General features: G+C 58.4%; 2 protein-coding genes across 2 annotated transcripts in view; both read right to left on the bottom strand.

Moving 5' to 3' along the window:
* The window catches only part of PADI3 (peptidyl arginine deiminase 3), a 31,506-nt gene extending 22,265 nt beyond the window's left edge, over positions 1 to 9,241 (bottom strand). The window contains exons 1-2 of the mRNA XM_011284582.4: positions 9,086 to 9,241; positions 1,400 to 1,580 (exon numbers count right to left, since the gene is read on the bottom strand). Coding sequence (XP_011282884.2) covers positions 1,400 to 1,580; positions 9,086 to 9,177 — 273 coding nt within the window. The 5' untranslated portion in view covers positions 9,178 to 9,241. The remainder of the gene's footprint in view (positions 1 to 1,399; positions 1,581 to 9,085) is intronic.
* A 3,062-nt stretch (positions 9,242 to 12,303) lies between these two features.
* Positions 12,304 to 26,565, bottom strand: part of PADI1 (peptidyl arginine deiminase 1) — a 38,434-nt gene continuing 24,172 nt past the window's right edge. The window contains exons 9-16 of the mRNA XM_003989525.3: positions 26,386 to 26,509; positions 25,903 to 26,010; positions 24,197 to 24,348; positions 19,107 to 19,251; positions 18,215 to 18,308; positions 17,140 to 17,219; positions 16,264 to 16,389; positions 12,304 to 13,423 (exon numbers count right to left, since the gene is read on the bottom strand). Coding sequence (XP_003989574.2) covers positions 13,190 to 13,423; positions 16,264 to 16,389; positions 17,140 to 17,219; positions 18,215 to 18,308; positions 19,107 to 19,251; positions 24,197 to 24,348; positions 25,903 to 26,010; positions 26,386 to 26,509 — 1,063 coding nt within the window. The 3' untranslated portion in view covers positions 12,304 to 13,189. The remainder of the gene's footprint in view (positions 13,424 to 16,263; positions 16,390 to 17,139; positions 17,220 to 18,214; positions 18,309 to 19,106; positions 19,252 to 24,196; positions 24,349 to 25,902; positions 26,011 to 26,385; positions 26,510 to 26,565) is intronic.

Raw genomic sequence — 26,565 nt, 5'->3', positions numbered from 1 at the left:
GCTCAGCCCCTCTTAGGTGCCCTCTCAGGCTGGCTGGTCCTCTGGCCCTGCCCCAGGGCCTCTGTCCTGACCCTCACCAACTCTGCTCCTCACTAGATCAGGCGCCTTCAGGTAAGCCGCGCCTTGTTCTCAGTTTCCTCGTCTGCAAAATGAGTTCCTTGAGTCCTGCCCACCTGCGTCACAGCGCTCAGCGGAGAGGCTCGTCTCCGATACACAAATGGGAAAAGACATGGGGGTGATGAAGGGAAATTTCTGGCAGGTCTGTGTCGAATACTCGCTCTCTTACTGATGGGCTATGTGGTCCGGACAGAGTTACTCTGAACCTTGGTGGCCCCACCTGTGAAACGGGGATCAGACCCCGCCTCTCCGAGCTGTCATGAGGGCTGGATGAGGTCATGGTGCCCAGTATGTGGCGTATGGTCAATGGTCTTAAAAGGATCCTTCCCTGAAACACTGCTCCTGACATGGGGTGGGAAACTGCCACTCCCACGCCACAAGACCTGTCTCTCGTCACCCCTTTATGGGGGCATCAGCTGTGCCAAGCTCGAGGGCCACCCCATTTCTCCCATCTTTTATTCATTTTTTTTTAAGTTTATTTGTTTTAGAGAGAGAGTGAGAGCGAGGGGAGGAGGGACACAGAGAGAGAGAATCCTAAGCAGGCTCCCCACTGCTAGTCGGGAGCCCGAAGTAGGGCTCAGACTCACAAATCGGGAGATGGTGACCTGAGCCGAAATCAAGAGTCAGACGCTTAACCAACTGAGCCTCCCAGGCGTCCCTCTCCCATCTTGTAAACGCCCCCTGCCCCAGCCAGAGCACTGCCTACAGTCAGGGCTTGTTGAACTCGCCATTGGTGGCTAAATGAGCCGAGAGGAGACGAAGGGAGGTTATGTGTCTCTGAGAAAGGGAATGGAGTCAGGAAAAGAACGGATTAGGAAAGATGAGGCACCCTGGAGAAGGGGGTCTCCCCAGGCGCCAGCATCCTCCTCCCATCTCTGCTCTCTCTCCTTCATCCAGAGTGACAGAGATCACCTACTCAGCCCTCAGCCTGCAGGTAGGGAAACTGAGGCCCGACCCAGAAAAGCTGGGACATCTCCCTTCACAGGGGTCTCAGGAAACAAGAAAGGAAACCAACGTTGGCTCGTGTTCTGCCCCAGACCAACACCAGGAGGAAGGTGCGGTGATCATTCCCATTTTACAGATGGGGAAACCGAGGCCCAGAGGGCTGATGTGACTTGCCAGGAGACACATAGCTTATGTCTGTAAGTCGCAGAGCTGCCTCGTTCCAGGGCCGGGTGCTTACCCATCATGCTACCCCGGCATCTGGGTAAGCAGAGGGTGCTGGCCCTTGTGGAGCTAGCTCAGCGCCCCACCCCCACCCCAGACCAGGGGACCTGCTCACATGACTGTCATTGAGGTCATTGCTGGGCGAGTTCATGACCACGATGATCTCCAACCCCGTATCAAAGTGCCACCGTCTGGCGTCTGCACGCTCCCGGCCCCTCTCCACACTAGGAGAGATGTAGACGTCCACACCGGGGGTCCCGTAGACCTCGAACATCTCTGTGCCCTCAGGTACCGACCTGGGAAAGACAAGAAGCCATGGGAAGGGCCAGAGGGGGCAATACTCGCTCAGATGCTTGAGCTTTGGCGCAAACTCTTGCTTCCTCCGGGAAGCCTTCCCTGACCACCCCAGGCCTCACATCCCCACAGCAAGTTCCTGGGAGTGAAGCCTGGACCCCACACAAGTGCATACACATTCCCACATTCTGTGTTCATTAACACTTCTCTCGGGAGCTTCTTTGCCTCCCAACAAAACTGCAAGCTCTTTGCAAGTTAGGACCAGTTGAATGCTCTATAATTCCCCGGTGCGGAGCTGGGCACAGGGAGCTCAGCGGACACCAGCCTGCAAACGGACCCCCTACAATTCTGAGACCGTGGCTCCCTCCCCTCAGTCCCACTGCAGCCCTCTTTAGCAGGCAGGAAGATGCCCCTGGGCTCTTCTCCAGGGAAGGGCATCCAATTTTGTGCAGTGCCCGCTGCGTGCAGAACCTTGTTTCCTAGCTCCTCGTACTCTTACAAGTCGGCCAAGTGAGCGGGTGGTATCATCTCTGCTAGAAAGGGGAGAAAGCGAGGCTCAGAGAGATCAAGCCCAAGGTCGCACAGCAGCAAACGGCACGGGCAGCTTTGCACTCAGGGCTCCGACACAGAGCCCGAGTTCTTCCACGGCTCGGCAGGGTCACCAGGAAAACTTGGCCAGATCCAGTCAAGCAGGAGGGTCAAAAAGCCTATGTCGTCCAGCCCTGGGACGTGTTTCCCCCACTCCAGCTAGTCTGGTGGTCCTGTTCGAAATCATCCGTTCACCTTCTTACTGTCTATGGGGGGGTCTGGGGGCGCCCACTGTGCTCCAAAGCATTGCCAGGCTGTGGCGGGTACATTCACTACCCTCCCCACCGTCCCAGAACCTTCGATCCTGCCAAGGAGTTAAGGATAGCACTGCCCAGGGCAGCCAGAGGGGGCTCAGGCTCATGAAGTCATTGGTCAGTGGGATCCCAGGTAGGGAGAGGCCACTGTGAGCCAGAGGGGACAGGGTGCTTCCTGGAGGAAGCAGCACGTGGGGGCACTGGGGGATAGCAGTAGCTGACCCTTGTTGAGCTCTTGCTATACAGCCGGCCCTGTGGAAGGTTCTTACGTGCGTGACATCACGCAATCCTCTCAATAAACCCAGGAGAGTTTATTGAGTACTATCACTGTCTCCCATTTGACAGATGGGGAAACTGAGGCTAAGTAACCTGTCCCAGGTCATGGAGCTCGTAAATGGCCGGACTGGGGTCCCAGCCCAGGCCTTCCGGCTCCTGAGCGCATGTCCTCACCTACCACCTCCCCAGGAGTAACGTCAATAATCGTAGCCCCGGAGGCTGCACGGTTGCCAAGGCAGGTCTCGGCTAGGCTTTTCCAAACAGGATTTGAATCGCCACCGTGGCCCTGGGAGGAGGGGATGATTACTCCCCCTGGGAGGAGGGGATGTACATGTGAGGGAACGGAGGCTCAGGATGGGCAAGAGACTTCCCCAAGGTTGCACAGCTGGCCGTTCAACTCCAGGCCCTTTCCTTGCCCCACTCCGCTTGGAGGAGAGCAGGCCTGCCCCAAGACGCCCTCTTTGCTCGGCTACTTCCCAAGGTGGCTTTTTGAGAAAAAGAGAAACAAGGCGAGCCCAAGCTCTTCTTCATCAGGCGGGTCCAGTGCATGACCCTGCCAGGCGTCCTCACCAGCCGACACACCCACTTCTCCTCCCAGGCAGGGCAGCTACGTTGAGCAAATAAAAATAGAGAACACCCAGGTGGACTGGAATTTCAGATGAGCAACAAATAATTGTTTTAGTATGAGGATGGCCCGTGCGATATTTGGGATATGCTAAAAAAAAATATATTAACTGCTTATCTGGGTTTCAAACTTAACTAGGCATCCTGGGTTTTATCTGACAACCATAGTTCCAAAGCCTGTAATTTCTGGGGCCGGTGGTGCCCTCTGCCCTGTGATGCCCCCGGGTGTGTGGGCCAGCCCATCGTGGGACATAGAGAAGCTGGACAGAGAGGCACAGGGACACAGAGACAGAGAGAGACAAAGAGATATGGAAAAACCCAGAAAAACGGAGAGCCACCAGGAGACACATGGAGACAGACCGGGTGTGAAGGGACTCGGCCACCCCAGGATGTACCCTGAGCCCCACAGCCCGCGGCGCCTCGCCTCCAGCTCCCCAGGAGGCTCATAAACTCTTTAGGGAAATTCTCCTACCCGTCAGCTGCTGTTTGGACCCCAGGGGCCCACGAGCTGGAGCTGAGCACCTTTGATGGTCCTTCTGGTGTGGAACCCCACCCAGCTCCCCGGCCCCAGGCCCTGGGCTTGGGGTGTCTCAGCCCAGCCCCCTTGCACCTCCCTGGGTGGGGCACCAGGGGATCCCTGATGAAGATCCCTTCTAGCCCGGGGGAAGAAGCTGGGAGCTCAAGAGTCAGGTCCTAGACCGGGCTGGGTCGCGTGTAAGCCAAGTGACTCTGAACAAATCACCTCGCCTCCCTATAAAGTGGGATAATGACACCGACTTGGTCGACCTTATGGGCAATTGCAAAGCTCAGACACCATAATGGGAAGGGCTTGGAAAACCGCCCACCCAGGACGGGGGAAGGGGTTCTTAAAGTAAATCAGGAAGCAGGAAATGGGCAAATGGAGGCAGTTTGAGAGGGTGGGCTGGGGGTGGGGGGTGGTTCTGGGGACAGCTTCCTGGAGGGAGGCAGGGGAACCAAAGACAAGGAGGAGACGTGTCTGAGGGGAAGGCATTTTCCCGGTGGAGCCTTAGGAGGTCAAGGGTAAGTGCGGGCTGTGAGGAGCTCCTTTTATTTCATTCCTTCGTAACGAGGATCCAGCGAAGGTTCTTGATCAGGAGGGACTAAGCCTGCAGTTGCTGAACGTTCAAATCCCAGCCCCACTACTCGCCAGGTGTGTGACCGTGAGGGAGAGGCTCGGCCTCCCCCTGCCTCAGCGTCTCCATCTATAAAGCGGAGAAGATGGAAGGAGTCAGTGTGCATCCAAGATCAGCGAAAGTTGGGGGCGCCTGACCAATGCCTCACTTCACTCCGGAGAAACTGAGGCCCAAGAGAGAAGGGACTAGAAGGTAGGGCTCCAGACTCCTGGTCCAGTGCTCAGGCCCCATCAGGGAAGCTGTTAGGACGATCAAGGGGGTGGCTGCCGGGAGAAGAGCCTGCACCAGACATGGGAGGGTCTGGATTTCCCATCACACGGAGGACCGGAGGAGAAGCCAGAGGCTCACCCGGACGGAGTTCTTCCTCCGGTCGGGCCCCCTGTGCTGCCAGCACGCTGCTCTAGACAGTGCCCCAGCCCAGCCCTGGGGGCTTCGGGCTCACCCCCGCCGAGGCCGTCCATGCCCAGAACATTCCAAGGCCTTTCCTCGCACACGGTGGTCCCGGCCAGCCCCAGGGCCCAACGACTCTGCCCGCACTGCCAGCCTGGGAGGTGGCGAATGGTGGGTAAAACGTTGTAGGGTGACCCGGGACCGGGTGCTTCCTGGGGCGCGGGACTTCCAGTGCTAAAATCTAGAAGGTTTGGGGCAAACCGAGACAGCTGGTCAGCCTCACGGTGGCCAACCTCAGACCCACCCGTTGGAAATGCAGATTCCAGAACCAGATATGCTGTAGGCAGGGCCCTGGAACCTGCGCTTTAAGCCATGCCGATGCCCAGTGACGTCTGAGAACCACGGCTAAGGGTGGGCTGTGTCCCTACGCGTTGTGGGAATCACAGCGCGAGCCCACCCCCTTCTGGGAGTCAAGTCAGGTCTCCCTTGTGGCTCTGTGTCACCCCTTCAATGCTGAGGACACGGATGGTGACAGAGGCAGTCCCCACAGGCACACAACATCGGTACTATTATCCCCACTTTACAGACGAGGAAACAGGCTCAGAGATGACAGGTGATCTGCCCAACGTCACACAGCTGGCAGGTGACAGAGCCAGGACTCACATCTGACTCTGCCCCCCCCTCCCCTGCAAACCCAAGCCCATCCTCTCCTTTCATGGGCCCAGGAGCCTTGGCCTCTGCAAAAACAAAACCAGACACTGCAGAGCCGAGAAACGGATGGGAGAGGTCTTTGGGGCTGGAAACAGGTTGACAAGATGACCGCCATGTTCCCCACCGACACGGCCCATGGGGGCGAAGGAGACCAAGGCTCAGACGGCTCAGGCTCTCGTGGTGGCACCAGCTGCCTCACCCTGCTCAGCGGGGTCCCCAGATCCCACCTCCGTCGGCCTCGCCACCACCAGGGTCAAGAAGACCACCTCCCCTCCTTAGTCCCAAGTCCGTGCCCCCCCCTGGGGAATGGCGGCCACATGAACCCTCTTCCCGAAGCCCAGATGGTTAAGAGAGTCGATGATGCACCAGCCTCCCGGGGCCCAGCTCTGCCCAGGCAGGTCGGCGCGCTCACCTAACACGAGCCAGTCGAAGGAGGAGAGCCGCTTTGTCAAACCAGGGGGGGAGGGGCACTCAGACGCCTCCACGAGTAGAGCTCGAAACCCACTGATCTGTGCCAGCCTCTTCAGGGCACATGTGGGGAAACTGAGGCCCAGGAAGGAGCAGAAAGTTGCTCAAGGTGACTTCGCAAAGGGCGGCAGAGCTGGGACGAAAACTCGGGGTACCTGGCCCCCGGGTGCCCTTTGCCTTTTCACTCCGTTGAACTGCCTCTGCTGAGCCAGAGGTGACACGAGTTGTTGGCTGGTCCAACCAGGGCAGCGGTTTGCCACCCTGGCTGCACATTTATCCCCGGGGCACGACTCACCACACCCATGTGTCAGTCTTCCTTCCCTTTCCCCACCGCCCTCCCCCCGCCCCTGCGCCATGAAACCCTGCTCGGGAAAGCAAAGCCCCCTTATCGAGTCTGGGCCACCTCCAACTCAACGGAAGGCAAGAAGACAGAGTTTTGTCCATTGCCACAGACAGAGTGCCCCAATGAGTCTTGCCTGTGTTCATCCTTCAAGGCTCTGGTTGGGACCCTTCCTCCGGGAAGCCTGCCCTGACCGCTCAGTTTATGTTCATTCCTCTTGTCTCATCTCCCAGTTTGGTTCAGAGGTGGCTCCCTGGTCTATGGCAGGTCTGGGGACACTTGAGGCGGTCCAAAGGGCCAGGACAGAGCCTCAAAATGATGATGGTGATAGCGGTGGCAGTTACCATGAATGAGTGTCCCCCACATGCCAGGCATCTCCAACATGCTCTACACACACGATCTCATCCCACCTCCCCACTCCCTTGAAGTGAAGGCCTAAGTGTTTGGGCTGCATCCTGGCTCGGCCGCTCCTCACAGGCTGTGTGACACGGGGCAAGTTACTTAACCTCTCTGTGCCTCCGTTTCCTCATCTCTGAAATGGGGATGATGATAGAGCATCCACCTGGCAGAATCGTGAGAATGTTACTATATGTAAAGCGCTTGGGGCAGTGGCTGCTGTGGAGCAGTCTGTAAGGACCTTCACTGATAACATTGTCTCCGTCCTCCGGAGGAGGATACAGAGAGGTTAAGTGATGCTCCCCAAGTCAGACAGCTGCTAGGTCCCAGAGCCAGGGCTGAGCCAGCACACCCACCGCCCCTTCCCTGGTGGGCCCACGGTGCGGGCACCCAGGAGGGCTGAGTCACGACATCTCCAAGCCGGAAGGGACGTAGAGCTAAGCTGGTCCTGCTCCCCCTGCAAGACAGGAATCCGTCTGGGAGCGGTCCAGCCTCTGCAGGAACTCTGAAGGGACAGATTCTCAGACAGCGGGGACCGTGCCTCCTTGCTCACTATTGTGTCCCCGTGCCCGGCCCACACCAGACGCCAAAGAAGTGCTTGATGAATGTGTGAGCGAGTGAACTGACAGCTCTCTGCCTGTCCCCCAAGGTGGCCCAGGCATAGAGGCCCAAGAATCCTTCCTTTGAGGGTGCCCGAGGCTCTGCCTCGCACCCTGGGGCCGTCCCCCCCACAGCCTCCTCTCCGAACCCCAACACGGCCCGTCCGGTCACAGAACCCCAAGACACTGCTGCCTTTGCCTCCTGGCCCTGATTCGTCCCCCCTCCTCGAAGGAGGCCTTGCAGGGGAGGAGCCAGCCCTGGCCTTCCCGGAGCAGGTCAAACCGGGGGCACATCTGCCCGATGGGCATGAGGCTGCCAACACAGGTGAGTCACCCCCATGGGCACACGGCGCTGGAGGAGGGGGTGGCGCCAGGCAGCGTGGACGCCCATCCTCCCATGTCACTCCTGACACGGCCCCTGTGGCTGTCCCTCCTCCAAATCCCCTTCCTAATTCTCACCCTCCACCCACACCCAACCAGGCTTCAGCTCCTGGTACCTAGCTGTGCTGGGCCTGCTCCGGACTTGGTTCCCTCCCTTAACCAGCTCCTCACCCCTTTACATCTAATGTCCTGGGACTGCCCCGTCTCTGCTTTCAACCAAGTCCGCTCCAATTCGTAGAGTCTTGTTCTGGGATACTGGTCCTCAACTGGGATCGGTTCCCCCCCACACACACACACACCGGGCATGTTTGGCAACGCCTGGAGACATTTTTGGCCATCGCAAGTCAAGGTGTGCTTCTGACATCTAGTGAGTAGAAGCCAAGGGCACTGCTCGACGGCTCACAGGGCAGGGTGGGAGACCTGAGACAAGGGAACAGTGACACGCTTCTGCCTCCTCCCCTCCCAGCCCCCTGACTACCTGTGTCCCCAGCTCAGCCTTGGAGCTGGGACCCCTGGAGACTCCCCAAAAGGCTAAGTAGCCAGCTCCCTGGGGGTTCCCAGAACCCAGCTCCTGAAACCCTGCCCAAACTCTCCTTTTCTGAGAGAGAGAGAGAGAGAGAGAAGGTGGGGCCTCACCTCCAGCCACTGGCTCTAAGGACACGGCCATGGCACACAGTAGGAGCCTAACGTGTGGGCTCTGAATGGCTGGAGGAAACCAGATCCTTCCTCTCCAAGTGGCAGACAGCTAAAAGCATAAGACACTTGACCATGGGAGTGGGGGGGAGGGGGGTGTTAAATCCTGGCGTTGACGCTTAGTAACTGTTTGACTGGAGCAAATGGCTCGCCCTTGCTGTGCCGTAGTTTCCCCATCTGTCAAATGAGAAGCTAGTAACAAACGTAGCTCATGGGGTGTCGTGAAGGCTAGATTCGAGCGTTAAAGTTCGAGAAGACTGCCAAGCTTAAAACAGTGCTCGGCACATAGGAAATGCTACGTAAGCATAAATGATTTCTTAAAAAATGACACTCGCTGTTTGCAGAGCTCCTAGGCTGGGGACCAGGACAAGGGGAATACACCTCTTCCTATTTGTATGTATCCAGCCTGCAGGGTCCTCCAACGTGCCCAGCACCCTCAAAGGCCCTTGGACCAGAGCTCAAACACTGCAAACCTCTCTGTCCCCCATGCAGTCTCCCACACTCAACTCCCCTGGCTTGGGGGAGGGAAGCCGAGCCAGGCCTGAGCCCCGAGGAAACCCTGCACAGCGCACCAGACGAGCCCAAGGGGCTCAGCACCAAGGGCCTGCAGACCCCCAGGCCTCTGGCTCTTACCCATAAATGTCCACGAGGGTCTCCACGCCAGCCACACACACGGCGCTGGTGGGATGCTCCAGGGACACACGCACAATCCTCTTCATTGACATGCTGGCCTTGGACCCGGACTTGAGCCACCAAAGCCAACACTGCCTCCCAGAGCCCTTGGCGTGCGGGTTTAAAACACCTTGGCCCCGCCTCTCCAGCCCGGGGTGCTAGCTCATTGGCTCCAGTCCTGGAAGCCCAGCCCCTTCCCAGATCTAGGAGTACAGGATTGGCCAGGAAGAAGCCATCGTTTGCATATGAACCTGTTGCTCCGCCCCCAGCACGGAGGCAGTTAGTTTCTCTAAGGGAGCGTGTCCCAACAGGCACCTGGCCGGGGCACCGGGGCACTGGGGGGGGGGGGGGGGGGGGGGGGGAAGGCAGAGAGGTGGAGATGACCTGGGCCTCTTTCTTGACTTTCCACGCTCTTCCTCCTCACCCCCTTTCCTGCCTTTTCCGAGATGATACGGTTTAGAGGGGAGCTTCTCTACCCTGCTGGAGGAGCTGGTGCAAACGCAGATTCCCAGGCCCCGCCTCCAGGTCTGACGCCGCAGGTTAGGGGTGCGGCCTGACAACTGGATTTTTTGTATAAACACCCCAAAGCATTTTGAGAAACTGAGAAACACCGGCTTTTTTCTTACAAGCATGGAGTGTATTAGCAGGACTGGATTTCAGCCCTAGGTCAACCACACATCCTTGCTGTGCGGCTGCGGACAGGTCACTTCATTGCTCTGTGCCTCACTTGTTGCTTCTGAAAATGGCTCTTGCGAGGCTTAAATGGACGACGTGGGTAGAGCTCTAGTGTGGAGCTTGGCGTTATTCTATTACTGGCGTTGTCATTATTTTCACATGCCAAACACTTGTGGAAGGGGTGGGTGGTGAGGGTTAAATCCCTCTCGGGCCAGGAAGAGCTTAGGAAGGCTCATTTGTCAGGTGGGGAAACTGAGGCCAGAAGGGGGCATTCGGCCACCTGAAACAGCAGGAGCAAGGGCTCTGGGGAGAGGAGCCTTGGGTTCGGATCCAGACTCCACCGTGCACCGGCTCTGTGGCCTGGGGGGTGGGGGGAGGGTTACGTTCCCTCTTAAGCCTTGGTTTCCTCATCTGTAGAGAATGAGGCTGATCACTAGCCTGCTAGAGATAATGGCGGGGACACACCCTGCCCGGCCAGGCTCCAAAGGTGCTGAATAGAAACTTCCTCCCTTCTCTCTGGACATGCTGCCGGTCTGAGACAGGGCGGGGACCAGGACCTGCTCCCCAGGGTCCCCAGTGGGTGCAGTCCTAGCAGTTCACGGATCTCAGCGGGACTCTCAGCCTGGTGCTCTTTTACCCAAGAGTCTGGGAAGGCCGTTCTCAAGGAAAGCTGTTGGGCTGCTGGCTTCAGTGACCGCTTTACTTTTTCGGCTACAAAACGGCTTGCTGGCCAACTCACCTCTGGGTAAGAGTCAGGGCTCAGGAGGAAGCCCCAGTCTCCCTACCTGCTTATGAACCTAGTTGGGAAATAGATCCAGAAAGTGGAGGCTTCCCCCTGGCCACTGGACCACCGTGCTGGGGGGCGGACCTGCCTCTGGCTCGGGGCCCTGTCTCTCCCTTTGGAAATAGACCCGTGCCTTCACCTCCCCCCAGTTAATACCAGCGTTTAGAAACACATCTGGCATTCATTCAGACTAAAGTGTCAGTGGCTGATAGGCAGCATCTTTTTGCCTGAGTCCACAACAAGAGGTAAAAGAAAGTGACTGAGTGAGTGAGTGAGCGACTGGCAAAGGGTTCAATCGAGGCAGGAGCCAGCGTGTAGGATGCAAGGGATAATACTTTCAGGCCCCTGAATTCAGACCGCCGGGTAGCTTGGTAACTTTGGAGGCAGGAATGAAAGGCAATCATAGTGGCCTTTGGCCCTGGACACAGGTCCCGCTGGAGAATCTCCCACCTCTGCCAGTAGGGCCCAGCACACCTGTCCTCTGAGGGCTGGAAGAGATAGCCCAAGGAAGGGAGAAGAGGTGACGAGGTAGGACCCGCCCCTCGCCTGATGCCCATCTCAGCGGGGCAGTTGGCCTCAGAGCCACGGGCCTGTGCCAGCCATCCTGCTGAATCAGCCCACCTGGCCGGCACTGGCCCCGGGGGTTGTCCCAGCCAGCAGAAGCTAAGCCAAGGAGCTGGCGGCTTGGGGTGGGGGGGGTAGAACTAGGATAGGGCCCCCCTCCCCTCCCCACTCCTCCCCACAGCCCGACAAACAGAAGCTGGGGAGGCAGCCACTTGAAGAAACGCACGTTGACATTTTTATTAATCAGGTAGGAGGCGATCCATCACCCGGAACATTCTCAGAGGGGACATCGGGCTCTCCGACAGCTCCAGAAGCAATTCCAGGGCTTCCCACGCTCAGCGCAGGTCCAGAAGGCTTGCTCCCCACCCTCCCCGTCTCTCTGCAACCTCCCTCCACCCACAGCCTTTCCCTGGGGAACCCCAACCCTGGCCGCACGCCCGTGGGCCCCGAAGGGCCTCCTTGCCGTCTTGGCTCGGGCTGGGCTGTGGGTCATGGTTACGAGCAGAAAGTGCAAAGGTTAGACCAGGAGTTGGCACGTGGGGTCCCACAGAGTCTTCCGGAAGGGGAAGAACCCGGGTATAACCCCCACCCCCCGCCAGCCCCCTGAAACCAGAGCAGCTCTGTCTTATCCATCTCACGCGTCGGGTGTCCACGGCAGCCTGGCCAAGTGTTCCGTGGCTAACAGAGTTTGACCGTGGCGGGCTGGCTCAGTCTCGGTCTTCCCAGGGGCCACTGAAAATCTAGGAGGCGGAGGCCAAGGGCTGATAGCCACCGCGATGGCCGCAGGGGCAATGGCGGGGACAGGGCAGGCTGGCCACCTCGCGCCCCTGCGTGCGTGGGACAGGGGTCACCTCTCACCCGGCACTGGCCAAGCCCGGGCACATCCCCGTGACCCCACCTGGGGCCAGGCTATTAACGTCCCCTCACCCCCATGGCAGCTCTGTGCCCTGTATGGGAGGGGACACGGGCCTGCCGTGGGGGTTTCCTCACAGGCGAAACCCAGGCTACGGGCAGGGTCTCCGGGTTGCTGAGAGCGACTGGGCGAGCCTTCCCTCCCACGGCCTGCAGGGCGAAGGGGAATAATTAAAGACTATTAAAGGAAATTAAACCCCACCCTCCGAGATAACCTAATGGCTCCCCCCCACCCACCCTCTTCTAACATCTGGGCTCCTATCCCCTGTGACATCTGGAACGGCCAGCCCCCTTCACATCCAGAGTCGAGAATCGGAAGCAGGGAGACCTAAGACACAGAGGCCAGGCCCCGCCGTTTGTCCTCATGCCTCGGCCCCCTCCACCATCCTGGCCTCCCGCCTGCCAGGCTTCCTCGCGTGTGCCCTCCTGAGGCCTCTCTCTGGCCTCTCAGCGTTTCGGGGCGGAAGCAGCCAGCACTCGTAATTAAAGGCCTTCTAAACAGGTAACAAGCACCCTTCTGAGGACGGAGTCAGGTATTAAAGGGTTTTGTTGCCCCAGATGCTAGGTTTTCCTGTCCTTATTTGCCTCTATAAATATGGCTGAGGGGTGCTGGGAGGTCACATGTTGAGGGTCCCCTGCAGGAGAGGACAGCTGGTCGGGAAAAGAGGCTGCCTCGCCTCCCTGCACCTGCTCTTGCAAGAACCACAGACCAGGCCCCTGCCTCTGAGCCCAGGCCCCATGGATGCCGTTCCCGGTGCAGACCCGCGAGAGGAATATCAGAACAGAGGGAGAGCGACTCAAAGTCGGGCACAGCCGCGGCCACACGCGGCTGCCCTTGAACGTGCTGAGGCCGTTGCTCTTTTCCAGAACCTCTGGGAGTGGCGGATCGGGAAGAGGGAGGGAGGAATGAGGACGGTCCCTCTCGGGCTGTGCAGGCCACTCCAGAGGTGAGGGTGTGGGCGTCCGTCGCTGCGTCCCGGGGCCTGCGGTGGCCAGCACATTCACAGGCACTCGAGGAGACGCGCCCGAGGCTCCCCCACGAGGACGGGGGCCGGGTGGAAGTTCCTCGCCCCCTTCCCTGGTGGGGCTCCCTGGCAGGTGGGCAGAGAGGACGGCGGGTGGAGGGGGGCTCAGGGCACCATGTGCCACCACTTGAAGGAGAAGGGCTGCCGGCGCACGTTGGTGCCGCAGTGGATCTCCCCCAGCAGCTCGTGGTAGGACAAATAGTCGTCGATGAAGATGCAGCGGAGGCCCAGAGGCTCCAGCAGGGACCGCACCTTCTCCTCCAGGCAGCAGCGGCCGTCGATGATGGGCCCGAAGGGCTTGGGGATGCCCAGGTGCTTGCCTAAGACCACCATGTTGACCTGTAGACGAGAGAAGACAAGAGGGAGACAAGAGGGGACCCATCCCCAGGTCTGACCCACCCTCCCCAGCATGCCCGGGCCACCAGGACTGGCGCTGCGTCAAAAACTAGGGTCCATGAAGAGAAGAAATGGACTGACGGTTGGAAGAGAGGATTCATACCAGGTAGGGCTGCCAGTAACATGCATGGTGACTCTGTACGAATGAAAGTCACCCCTTCCTCCCACGCTGTCTTCCATCCATCAGAAAGTTGTCGGGACAATTCAGGGCAAGATTTTACCTTCCCCTGCCAGAAACCTTGTACAGCAGCTATCTACAAGGTCGATGGTGTGAATGTCTTTCTAGGTTTGGTGCACTTGTACAGTGCACAGCCTGCTTCACTCTCCCCGGAAGCCCTGATCGTCATTACGGTTTACCGAACATCTCCTGCGCGCCAGATACGTCATCACTATGCCTCACAGCCTCCCTGCGAGTCGGTGGCAGGGAAAGGTTAAGTGACATAATCCAGGCCACACAATCAGAGAATGGGGAGACTGAACTTTGACGTGGGGCCAACTCACGCCCAAACCCATGCTCTTCATATGCTGCCAGAGTGTGGCACGGTGGCTGCCTGGGGAGCTGAGGAGTTGGGACAAGGGGCTGGGAGCCCTTGGGGGCGCCTGTGTCTCCAGTGGCATGTCTGCTTCCCCGGCTGGGGGGCCCTAACACTGGGGAAGGGACGTCTCCCCGGGGCAGGGTATGGAAGTGTCTTAGAGAAAACGTCGGCCCCAGATGGGTGGCCAGAGGAGCTGTCCTTGGTGTTCAAAGGGGATACGCTGAACCTGCTGTCTGGAGGGGAGGGCTGGGTCATCTCAGCATGGGGTGGCCTGCCCTGGGCTCTGTGCCCTCACGCTCTCCATGCTCTGGCCCCTCGCCCTCCAGACTGCCCTGCAGGGCCATCCACTGCTGGAATCAACATGACCCTGGAGGGTCCTCTGGGGTCAGTCCCATGGCCTCTGCCCTGAGCTACCCAGTTGCCCCTAAGGGGCCAGAACGTGCTGGGTAGTAGTGGGACAAAGGGCAGGGAGGGGAGCCAGGTCCGTTTCTTCCCACATGAGGACTCAGGAGCCTGGAGGCCACTCACTTGCTGGATGACCTCAGGGGAGTCAACCACTCTCCTCTGAGGGCCCGTTTCTTCATCTGACAAACGGGTTAACTGAGTTCCCTGTGGGCTCTTCCAGTGAGGACATACCAGGCTCCTTCAGCAGGGTCTGGGTGGGAGCTGAGAGATTCCCACAGAGGGGGGCTTCCAGCCGGTGTGGGCAAGGCCACCGCCCAGAGAGGGCCGGCCAAGGTCATGGGCTCTGGCCAGAACAAGAGCCAGGCCGCCCCCTCAGTGCCCCCCTGTCCAACGGGGCAGCCACTGGCCACACGTGGCTGTCGAAATTTGAATTAAACAGAAGTATAAAGTTCATCCTTCGGCCACACTAGCCACATGTGAAGACCCCCATCGCCACATGTGGCTTGGTGGCTCCCCTGTCCCATCGTGCAGACGGAGAATGTTTCCATCGTCCGAGAAAGTTCTCACAGGCAGCACCGCCTTGGAGGGTCGGTTCTCAACCAGGGCGATTCGGGCCCCAGGGCATTTCGGTTGTCACAGTGAGAGGAGAGAGGCTGACACCCAGCGGGTAGTGGACAGGGATGCCACCGCCATCCTGCGATGCACAGGACGGGGCCCCCACGACAAAGGAGTCAGGCCCAGACATCAGTAGAGCCGAGGTCCTGCCTTAGGGGCCTCTGCCAAGACCCCGTAGCGAGGAGTCAGGAGTGCGGGGTCCCGGCAGGGAAACCCTGCCCTGTCACCGTGCCTCCAATCAGGACCTCAGGACCCGCTCCCAACCCTTCGCTTGGCCGGTGTCGGTGTCGGGGACTCCAGTTACAGGCCCCAGGCTGAAGAGGGAGGGTCTCCCATCCTGGGCAACCAAGCCACGAGGGGCCAACAGCCTGACATCCCTTCCCAAAGGCGTTAATGGTCGTGCAGCCGATAACATCACCAGGCCCCTCCCAGAGGCCACACGGGTGACATCACAGCTGTGCATCGGCTGTCAGCTGCCTGACTTAATGACAGTCAGGGAGGCAGCCACCGTGGGCCCGCCTGCCCGCCTCAGGAGCCGCACCGGGGAGCAGCCGGTGGGGTGCGGAGCAGAGCAGGCGGCTGGGGCCCCCCCCGGAGTGAGAGCTGGAAACACTGAAACCGAAACAGGCTTCCTGTCTCGACTTGGGAGGGAAACAAAAAGCCCTCAGTGGTGGGGGCCGCCCTGGGCACTGACCCATGTTCAACGGCATCCCCGGCCTCCACTCACTGATGCCAGTAGCCACCTCCCTCCTTGTGGCAAGAAAAACAAAACAAGCAAGAAAACCTGGAAGGCAAAATCGCCCCAGTGGAGACCCCCCACACACCGGGGCGCCCGGGTGGCTCAGTTAAGCGTCCAACTCTCGATTTCGACCCAGGTCGTGATCTCACGGTTCGTGAGTTTGAGCCCCGCGTCGTGCCCTGTGCCGTGTCACCAAGAAGCCTGCTTGGAATTCTCTCTCTCTCTCTCTCTCTCTCTCTCTCTCTCTCTGCCCGTCCCCTGCTTGTGCTTGCTCTCCCGATCTCCCTCTCAAACTAAATAAACTTAAAAAAAAAAAAAAAAAAGGAAACACACACCTAGAGATCCGCCAGGCCCGCCCCGGTCTCTGTGCTGGTCTCTGTCCTCGGACAGGAAGCGCTTCTCCTCTGGAACCCCAAGTGACACCCCTGCGGACCCTGCCAGGGGGCCCCGGGGACAGCAAGTGCCCCGTCCTGCTTCTGCGCTCTCACCATGTCAGGGAAGAAGGCTTCCGCGTGGGAGCCCTTCAGGAAGAAGAGCTGGGGGATGTCCACGATGTCCTGCTCGGTCAGGCCCAGCTCCCGCTTCAGCACCTCCCGGTTCCAGTCGATGCATTTCTGGGGGGGCACGAGGAGAGGCAGCGGGCGCGCCCAGTGAGCCAGGGAGGCTCTCACACTCGCTGCACGCCGGCTGCGTGCCGGGCCCCGTGCAGAGCCCTCTCGCCCTCGTGCTCCTCAGGTCCTCCAACAGCTGGGTGCCACCGCCCACCCGCAGATGGGGAAACTGAGGCTCCGGTGACCTGCCCGAGGGCACAGAGCTAGGAAGCTGCACAGCTGGGATTTGGACCCAGGCAGCTTCCGGTTCCAAAAGTGTTTGTGGCCGCCCCCCCCCCCCCATCCCAGCCACAGCGCGGCTCACACGTCTGTCCATCTCAGCCGTCTCGGAGAAGGTGCCAGGCTCCACGCAGGAGACGTGAGGGGCCTCTGCGCCGGGCCCTGCACCCCGCCCGTGGCGGGCGTCAGCCCTGCCCCTTCCGGAGACCTCCTCCCACCCGGTCTCCTCCTTGCCGGATCCCCTTGACTCCCACCCACCCCACCCCTCACCCCCACGGGGCCCCAATTTCTCATCTCACTCAGCTTCTCCGGAAACTCATCATTTTCCCCAGACCAGAGCTGGATCTCCCCTCATCAGACCGGGAGCTCCCTGGGGGCTCCTTTGTGCCTCCTCCGTCAGACTGTGCGTTCACGGCCGAGGCCTGGGGCTGAGCCCCGTACTCCCACTCCACCCCAGCGAGTCCTGGGGCTGCTTCCCCTGGGAGGACGGGGACCCCCCCCCCCAAGAGCAGCAGCATGGCCATATATCCTCACCTGTGTGTAGAGGCTGTCCCTCCTGAGGCGACTGTCGGCCAGCATCTCATTAATGCTTCTGTTCACTCGGTGTCTTAACCCTGCGAGACAAGGAACAGGACCGCCCAGGGCCACCTCAGGGCCAGGGGGCTGAAGGATAGAGAAAGCCGGAGACCCAAGACCCTGCTGGGCCCAGGGTCTGGCTGCCGGCACGGCCAGGAATTCCTGGTGACGGAGCCCAGACTCTTCGGGAAGGGACTCCCGACTCGGGGCCTAATGATCACGGTACAGCTGCCATTACTGAGCACCCGCCATGCTCTGGGCACCCTCCTAAATTATCGTTCATCTTTAAAACAACGCCAGGTGGGGTAATTATCACCCCCCCCCATTCAGAGAAGAGGAAACTGAGGCACTGAGAGGTTTAGAACGCGACCTTGATCTCCCAGCCATGAGTAGCGAGATCAAGATTTGAATGCAGGTCTTGAAGCTCTGCCACGTCCCTTCCAGCGCTCCAGTTCTCAGATGAGAACACTGAGGTCCGTGGTGGGGAAGGGGGAGGTGCTCAGGGGGGCCAGTCAGGTCCTGAGTAGGTCTGGCAAGCCCCAGAGGCAGGTCCCCAGAGGGGCCCTGACCACCCACCTGGCTTCTCACCCCTGCCACTCTCGAGCCCCCGGCCCTGCCGCATCCTGGTGACAGCCCTGGGCACGCCACCCCTCTCTGAGCCTCTGGGGAAAGGGGTTAGGGGGCGGGGGCGAGATCCCGCGGGGTGTGCACTGTTTCCAGTTGTCTTCCTCTCCTGGGGTGTGGCCAGGAGCCGCCCGCTCTTCCTGAGAATGTCACCTTCTGTGGGCGCCTGGGGCCATCCACCGGCCTCTTGGCCTCCCGGCCTTGGCCCAGTAAAGGGACAGCGCTCAACCTTAGCTCCCAGGTGAGGGTGTTGGGAGAATTAGTGATGGCCGGTCCTGAGCTGAGGGATCCAAGCGAGGCAAAGGGCCCGTAAACAGAGCGCAGCCACAAAAGGCATGAGAGGTGCTCAGGGCTGGCGATCAGAGGGCAGAGGCCCCACGCATGGGGTGACTGGGTCATAGGCACTCACCGTCAAACTGGGCCGCCTCCCCGTACCCCTCCTCTTTCTTCTGTTGGAACAGTTTGAGGCAAGCGATGGGGCTCGCCAGAAGCAGCCGGAAGCCCTGGCACAGAGGAAGGGAGAATGGCTCGGTGGATGGGTTCTCCCTGAGATGCAGGAGACCCCAAACTCGGGAGGAGGCCAGACCACGCAGGCGGCTCCCCTCTCCCGCTCAGTCCCACCCGCCAGCCTTGACAAAGCACCCCCGGGGCAGCATCCCCTAATACCCCAAGCTGGTTCACACTCCTGGGGCCTTTGTCCGAGATAATCTCTTTGCCTGGATGCCCTTCCTCACTTGCCTTCCGGGGAACTCGGTCACCGGTCACTGGGAGGCCGCCCCTCCCGGGCTGCGTGCTCTCTGAGGGCTGGGCCCCTCTCTGTAAAGTGGTGGCAGCCGAGCGGTCCCAAGCCCTCTGTCTGGGTCTGGGTCTTACCCTACCAGTAGCTGCCCTTCCGAGCCTCAGTTTTCCCATCTATAAAATGGGGTCAGCGAGAAGCGTACCCGCCTCACGGAAGTGTCGGGAGATCAAATGAGTTAAAACACACGCACATCATAGGTGCCGAATGTTACCAATTACTATCCGTGTCATTCCTGGGTCTAGGCTGAGAGGTTTGGATCAGGGCAAACGCCCAGCAAGTGTGAGGATGGGTGTATGAGCAGGGGGGCCGACGAGTACCCTCCCGAGCTGAGCTCTGACCTCCTCCAGGAAGCCCCCTCTGATTAACACCGCCTGGTTCCCCGGGTGCCCGGACTCTGAGCTGACCACGGACACGGGCGGGGAGCTGATTTCAAGTGGCTTTGCCCTATCCCATCCCATCAGGTCGGGGAGGAGCAGAGGGGGCTCAGAGAGAAGGGACGCACCTTTTGGTCGGAGGTGGGCACAAAGCTCAGGAATTCGTCCACGTGGCCCACAGAGAGCCAATCGGAATAGAGCTCCACGGGCGCCTGCACCTGCTGGGCCTGGAGGAAGTCCCGCACCACCTTGGCCATTCGCCTCCCACCGGACCTGGCCCAGGAGGGAGACAGCAGGGTCACCAGTGCCTGCTGACTGCTGGCTCCCTGCAGGCCCCTCCTGAGCATCCCACCTCTGTGCAAGCCTCACGACAACCCTCTGAACGGGTCATCTTTGGGCCCCGGCCCCCAGGTGCTCCCAGGAACTCACTGTCCCTCCGGACCATCATTCCAGAGAGTTCATTCCCTCCTTACACCGAGGCTGGGAAGGCCCTGCCCGCTCCTGCCCACTAAAATGAGTCAAATGAGAGAGCTCCGCTTGTCAAAGACCCTCACCTCCCATCCCGGGACTCAGAGACATTGACTCTTTACCCAGGATGCCCAGTCTCTGGGTCAAAACACGACCAGCACCTGGTGAACCCCTCCCTTAGCCCAGCGTTTCCCAAAGTGTGGGGCCTGGACCACTCGGGGGGCAGGCTCTGGGGGGGGGCGGTGCTTGTTTACAAGGAGGGGTCTTGTGGCGTCTGAGGGCCTCAGTCAGTTAAGCATCAACTCGGTTTTGGCTCAGGTCATAATCTCACTGTTGCGTGAGTTCGAGCCCCACATCGTCTTCCTTACGGATGGTGCAGAGCCTGCTTGGGATTCTCTCTCTGGCTCGCTCTCTCTCTCTCTCTCTCTAAATAAATAAACTTTATTTTTTTTATTTTTTTAATGTGTATATATTTTTGGTGGAGAGAATAGACAGAGTGTGAGCAGGCGAGGGGCAGAGAAAGGGAGACAGGATCGGAAGCGGGATCCAGGCTCTGGGCTGTCTGCACAGGGCCCGCCGTGGGGCTCGAACGCACCAACTGTGAGATCACGACCTGATCCGAAGTCGGACGCTTGACCGACTGAGCCACCCAGGCGCCCCTACATAAATAAACTTAAAAAAATAATAATGACTCATGCGCAAGAGAAGCCCTGTCGCCATCATTTTGTGTTCAACACGGTCTGTCTCGTCCCCAGCAGTTCCCGAAATGAGCTCTGGGCATTGGCAAACTACCCTGTACTAGCAGAAGGAGCGGCTGGGGTGGCCTAGGACAGGGAGGAGGTCTCGGGAGCCGGGGTCCCAGAGCTGTGGGAGGAGTCATTACCCAAAGCTACCTGCGCCTGTGTGGAGGTCGACCCTGCCTCAGGCAAGGCCATGTCCCCATTTCGCAGATGAGGCCCCGGAAGTTCAAGGGGGTGACTTTTCCAAAGTCAGAACAATGCGTTATATACTCTGGGCACTTGCCACCTGCCCCTGGCATAGGTAGCCATGAGGAAACACGCATACGTACGTATAGAGATTTCTTCTTTCAATATGTTTTACCAAAAAAGGCATCACATTCCTTGACCTTGCCTGCTTGTCATGGACAAGCTCCCCAGGCTGCATCGAATCCGGTGCCTTCTACCGTAAACAGAACACCATCCAGCCCCTCCCTCCTCCCCTTCTGCCACCGTCTGGCCCAGACACCCCCCTCCTCTAAATAATCTTAGCGGCTTGCCCCTTTCTCTGGTCTCTCTGCCTTCACCCTTTTGCTCCCCCGCAGTGTAAATGGATGGAGAGTTTTTAAGTATGTCAGATCGTCTCCCTCCTCCGGACAAAACCCTCCTACCACTCCCTTCTCCCTCACTGTAAAAGCAAAGTCCTCACGACAACCCGCACAGCTCCTACCCATCCCTACCACTTCCCTCGGTCCACCCTCCTCTTCATCTGCTTTGTGCTGGCCATGCTGGCCTCCCGCTGCCCCTTGCACATACCAGGTACGTTCCTGCCTCAGGGCCTTTGCACATGCCGTTCTCTGCACCAGGAATTGTCACCCACTCCCCATCTGTCATGGCTCACTTCCACCTTTCCTCAGGTTTAACTCAAATGTCACCTTCTTTCTCTACGAGCCCTTTGAAAATTACAACCGTCCCTCAACCCCCTTCCCAGATTTATTTTTCTTCTTGGCATATTTGATATCTCATTTATTGTCTGGTATCCCACCAGAATGTAAGCTCCAGGTGGGCTGGGATGTTGTCTACGTTCTCTGCTGTATCCCCGGCACCTCTTACATAATAGAGGCTCAGCGAATGATTGTGAATGATGTGCTTCTGAACAGCTTTTTTCAAAATGCTTTTAAAAAAAAAGGTGTTTTTTTTTGAACAGCTGTGTAATAATCCCTGGTCTCTACCACTCAAATATGTCATAGACAAAGATTAGAAGGGAGACCTGACAGTGACAAATGACAACACTGATTTGACTTGGGGGATAAGAGCGTGACAATTATTTTTCTTGTATTTGTTATGTTGGTAGAGGGCCGGCAATTTAAAAAGTTCTTAAACACAGTGAGATGATGGGCGCAGAGTGGCAGGCATCAGAAACACATATGGTTGGGGAAGGGACAGAGCCCCGCGTTGTGCTGCCCTCTGCCTGGAGGCTGGTGGGGGCGGGGGTGATGGGACAGACCCGCTCTTCAAGTCACATCAAAGCCACCACTAGGGGGCAGGATTGCTCAAAGATGATTCTAACCATGGGGAGCGGACTGTGGAGAACCCAAGCAGGCAGAGAACAGACCTAGGTGCTCAGCGAATGATTGTGACACTTACTGAGCACCTAGTGTGTGCCTGCCTGAGGCTCCTCCCACTAAGTATCTTGCTTAATCTCCATGATTCCTCTCAGATGTCCGTACAAATAACAGGCCCAGGTCACGATCTGGACTCTGCCCTGCTAAGCTCTCTGAACTCATCTCCCATCAAGCCCCTCCTTGCTCATGCTCACTCTGTTCCAAACCCCAGGCCTCCTTGCTGCTCCTCTAATGTCTCCGCCACACTCCTGCCTCAGGGCCTTTGCACTGGCCATTGCCAGTCCTTTGCACGCTTTCCGCCCCAAATACCCCCATCTTTGACTCCCTCATTTCCTTCAGGACTTTATTTAAATGGCAGTTTCTCACCAGGGCTTCCTTGATCTAACACACTATATTAACTACTTACTTGTTGAGTTTGCTTACTGTCTGTTTCTCCCTGTTAGAATGGATGCAGGTTGTCTGTTCACTGCCAAGGTCAGAAAGAAGCCAAGACAGGAACACAGGACAGAGGGTTACATTTGTTTGGAGTCCAGGGAGGAGACCTGGATCCTGACTATTCCACTAACTCGCTGTGTGGTCCTAGCCGGTCGCTGTCCCTCTCTGAGCCTCAGGACCCCTTCTGTTTACCAAGGACCTTGTTCCTGGTTTTCAATACAATGGTCAATGGACTGGCTCACAGCTGCACTCGAGGCCCCCACTGTCCCATCCCTAGTCCTTGCTCTGATCCTGGGAGCTTCTAGATTGTGTCTTTTATCTAGAGCTTCTAGATTGTTTCTTTTATCTAGGCCTGTGGGAAGTCTCAGTAAATATTTACTGAATTGGCAAACGAATGCGTGAATGAGTGCACTCACTTCGCTTTTCTGAGCCTCAGCTTCCTCATCTGTCAAATGGGAATAACAATCGTCCCAGCCCCATAGGACGGCTCTAAGAATTAAATCATAGTAGGTGATCGATAACTTCTGTCTGATAAGTTCCAACCTGCTTCAAAGCAGACCCACTGCTAGGGGCCCGGCTAAACAATACCTAAACTAGTGGGGGATTCTTTATCCCCACTAGTGCTGATTCTATAGCCAGCCCAGAGATTCTTAATGGACCCATTTCACAGACAAGGAAACTGAGGCATCGACTATAAACTAATGTGTTCATTTGATAAAGTATCTGCTGTGCACTGATGTATATCCCTAGTATCTTCAACAGTGCCTGGCACATAGTAGGCATGAAATAAATTGCTTCGAATGAATTAACTGAGCACCTATTGTGTGCCGGGTATACCCAAAACCACATGGCTAGTATATACAGCAGGGTCAGGACTCGAACCCGAGTCCAACTGTGCTCCTTCCTCCTGGGTCCATCCCCGAAGTCCAGGATTCTACCCAGAGGCCCCGGCGTCCTCCCGCCTCCAGGGCTGTGGGCAGGATCAGATCGCAGAGTGGTGTCTGAGCCTGAGTCACCGCCAAGGTGAGCACTCCTCTTGCTCTAGCCGACCTTAGCCCCGGGCCCCCGGCTACGTGCCTGCGGTTGGTGCCAGGAAACCTTGCCTCACCTGACCCAGAGCCCTGGGGCCACCAGGGTCAGCACTAGGGGCTGGGTGACCTTGCTATGACTGCCTGGCTGCTCTAAATAGTTAGGGCTTGGGGACTTGGGGGGAGGGGCAAGCTGGGCTCCCATGGTTTCCATGCCAACCCCACACAGACGAGAAGGGGCTCCGGTGCCTGTAGCGGGCTTCATCTCCAGGCGGGAAACAGGGGACCCCACCAGGATCCCCACACAGCTCACCCCATTCTGTGGTGGCCCCCAGCAAGGTGGGGACCCATTCAGCAGGATACTGTCACCTGTCTGAGCACTAAACCCTGGGCACCTTGTTTCCTGCCTGATGACAGCTGTCGGGGGTGGGGCGGGAGGGGGCGGGCACCCACCAAGTCACCTCTGTCACCCTGGTCTCCTGACCAGCCACTCATTCACCGGTAGCCACAGGGTGACCCCGGGGCTTTTTAAGCTATTGCTAGAACAGCAGCTATTTTGACCTCCTGCTGGGAGAAGCCAACCCGTCCCTCTCCCGCCTCTGCTCCAGCCGGCACATCACCTCCCCAGAACCCCAGTGTTTCTAAAGAAGCTGAAAATCTGGGATTTTATGGAAGGCCTCCCCGCACATACGGAGTCGGTGACTAATTACGCTCACGAAATACTAGGCAGGCCAAGAGACCGTGGGTCAGTCGTTTCTGAGTTTTCCCCCAAGATTCTATGACCTTTTAAATCTAACATTCCAGGACTCTGAGTCTTTGACTCCAGGACTGAGCGTGGGAGTTAAGACCACCTCTGAGCCTGGAGACCCGTACTGGTGGTGAGGGAGCTACAGGTGGGCGCCACGGCGGTCCCCGCACCCTCCCACCCCCCGCCAGGGCCTCTCACTTGGGGAAGCTGCTGCCGATGAGGATCCGGCCCAGCGGGTACTCCTTGCCGCCCACCGTGACGGGCGGGCTGACGTCCAGGTTGCCGAAAGAGTCAAGGCTAGAGGCACCAGCGAATAGGATCTCCCGGGTTACATATCCAAAGTCGGGACCCTAGGGGAGGACCAACAAGCCCCCCACCCCAGAAGGAGGGGTCAGTTAGGACAGGAAGCAACAGCTCTTGGCAGGGGTTGGGGGGTGGGGGGGCCGATTAACGTCCAAGTCCACAACAGAATAACTAGAAAATCCCCAAACTCTGAGAGATCAGGCACCACGCTTCGAAAGAACGCACGGGCCAAAGAAGGAAGCCAGGTGGAAACGAGGCAAGACTTTGAAGCGAAAGATGATAAAAGATACAGCACACTAGAACTTGCAGGATGCTCGTGAAGGTGCACCTGCTGGGGAGCCACCCGTAGGTCCGTACGCATAGGTACGGAAGAGGAGAGGTCGGAAAAATCTTCCCTTCCGTTTGCAGCTGGGAAAAGAACAGCAAATGAGACCCAGAGAAAGTGGAAGGGGGGACAGGGTAAAGACGAGGGCAGGCTGCCTGGGTGGCTCAGTAGGTTAAGCGTCTGACTTCAGCTCAGGTCGTGATCTCAAGGTTCGTGAGTTCGAGCCCCGCGTCGTGCTCTGTGCTGACAGCTCAGAGCCCGGAGCCTGTTTCAGATTCTGTGTCTCCCTCTCTCTCTCTGCCCCTCCCTGGCTTGCTCTCTCTGTCTCTCTCTCAAAACTAAATAAACATTTTTTTAAACTGTATTAAAAAAAAAGATGAGGGCAGGGATCAGTGGAGGAAGCCCTGGCCAGGTGAAGCCTGGGGTTGCGGTCAAGCCCTTGGTCGATTCAGAGTCACCCCACAGGGCTCATTGTCACCTGCGCTGGGACTGGTCTCTTGGCCCCTCTAGGCTGAGGTAAATGCCCCTGCTCTGTGTGCCCACAAGTTCCCGGGCATCTCCCTCCCAGCCCCCACCCTAACACGGGCATTGTCCTGGAGGTGGGGGTATGGGAGTTGGTAAACAGGCTGCAGGCCTCGGGCCCACCTCGAAAGGCAGTTCAGCCTGGAAGTAGGGGTATGGAGACAGCCCCTCTGGTTTTGCACCTTGGTGCCATGGCTGGGTGGCATGGGGTCCGTTACCTAACCTCTCTGAGCCTCAGGAAAGAGGGAATAAAGACAGCAGCTAGCCACAGGACTGTGGATTGGATGAGTGACCGTGTAAAGTCAGGGCCGCACGGTTGCTGGGGCTGCTCTTGTCCCCAGCCTGCGCAGAAGGGGCCGCATGGGGCCTGGCACGCAGTAGGTGTTCAGAAAAAATGTGTTACCCCAAAAGAGGCCCCACCTCATAAAAGCAAGAGTCATGAGGGCTCACTACTGGTGCATTTCCCCCATGAGGCGGTCTCCCCAGGACTGACCCCTCTGTCGACTCCCCAGTGGGGGAGAAGGGTTCCCCAGGACGACTTTGCTGGCCTGCCCCACCCAGAAGGGGGAGGAGGATTTGCATGTTGTTTGCATGCTGTTTGCATGTTCTCTCCCAATCCCCCCACTGTCTCCCCATTTCCCCACCACTTGTGTCCTTTTGGCCCCCGCTAAAGGACCAGGACCAGGGAAGACTGATCACAGGGTCCTATTACAGAGCCACCCAAGGGACCTCCCCTCTGCCCTTTGCCACATACCAGGATCCGCTTGTAGGGGAAATGCTTCAGGCCTCTGTTTCGGGGAGAGTCAAAGACCACTGGGAAGGCCTTGTGAGGGGCCTCAGTGTAGCCAAACTCCATCTCGTCCTAGGAGGGGAGAGGAAGAGATCACAGTGGTATCCCCGGCGTGGTTTTCCTGACACGGTGAGCCCCACCCCTAGACCTCGCTCAGGGCGGTGCCACAGATTTCCCCCAAGACCTGGGGGCACGGGGGCCAGGGACGGAGGTGAGGCCTCTTGGGACTCCAACTGGGAGAGGACTCTGTCTGGGACCCGAGCATTCGAGGGAACAGGAGAGACTGGAGTGACACAGGCAGTGGGGAAGCTGCCTGCGCCTCGCCCCGCCCCCCCACCCCCCTGCCCTGACCGAGTCCTGGCTTCTCTAGGGAGACCAAAGCTGTGCAGGCTCCATTTCCCAAAGTCGGGGTGAAGGACAGGGGCTCAGGCCTCCCAGGCCACCCACCTGGATCCAGCGGTCATTTCGATTTTCAATCTGAGGGCAGATGATCAGCTTGCAGTTGGCTTTCAACGCTAGGTCAGACATGTCTTCCAGAAATTTCTTATTTGAGCCATGGGAGTCTACCACACTGCAAAACCCAGGGAGAGGGGAACGTAATAGTGACCTCTGGCGGTGGCCTGGGTC

This window comes from Felis catus, chromosome C1 (genome assembly GCF_018350175.1).
Source record: "Felis catus isolate Fca126 chromosome C1, F.catus_Fca126_mat1.0, whole genome shotgun sequence".
Taxonomy (NCBI): domain Eukaryota; kingdom Metazoa; phylum Chordata; class Mammalia; order Carnivora; family Felidae; genus Felis; species Felis catus.
Note: the sequence above shows the minus strand (reverse complement) of the source record. Positions and strands in the feature narration are given on the sequence as shown.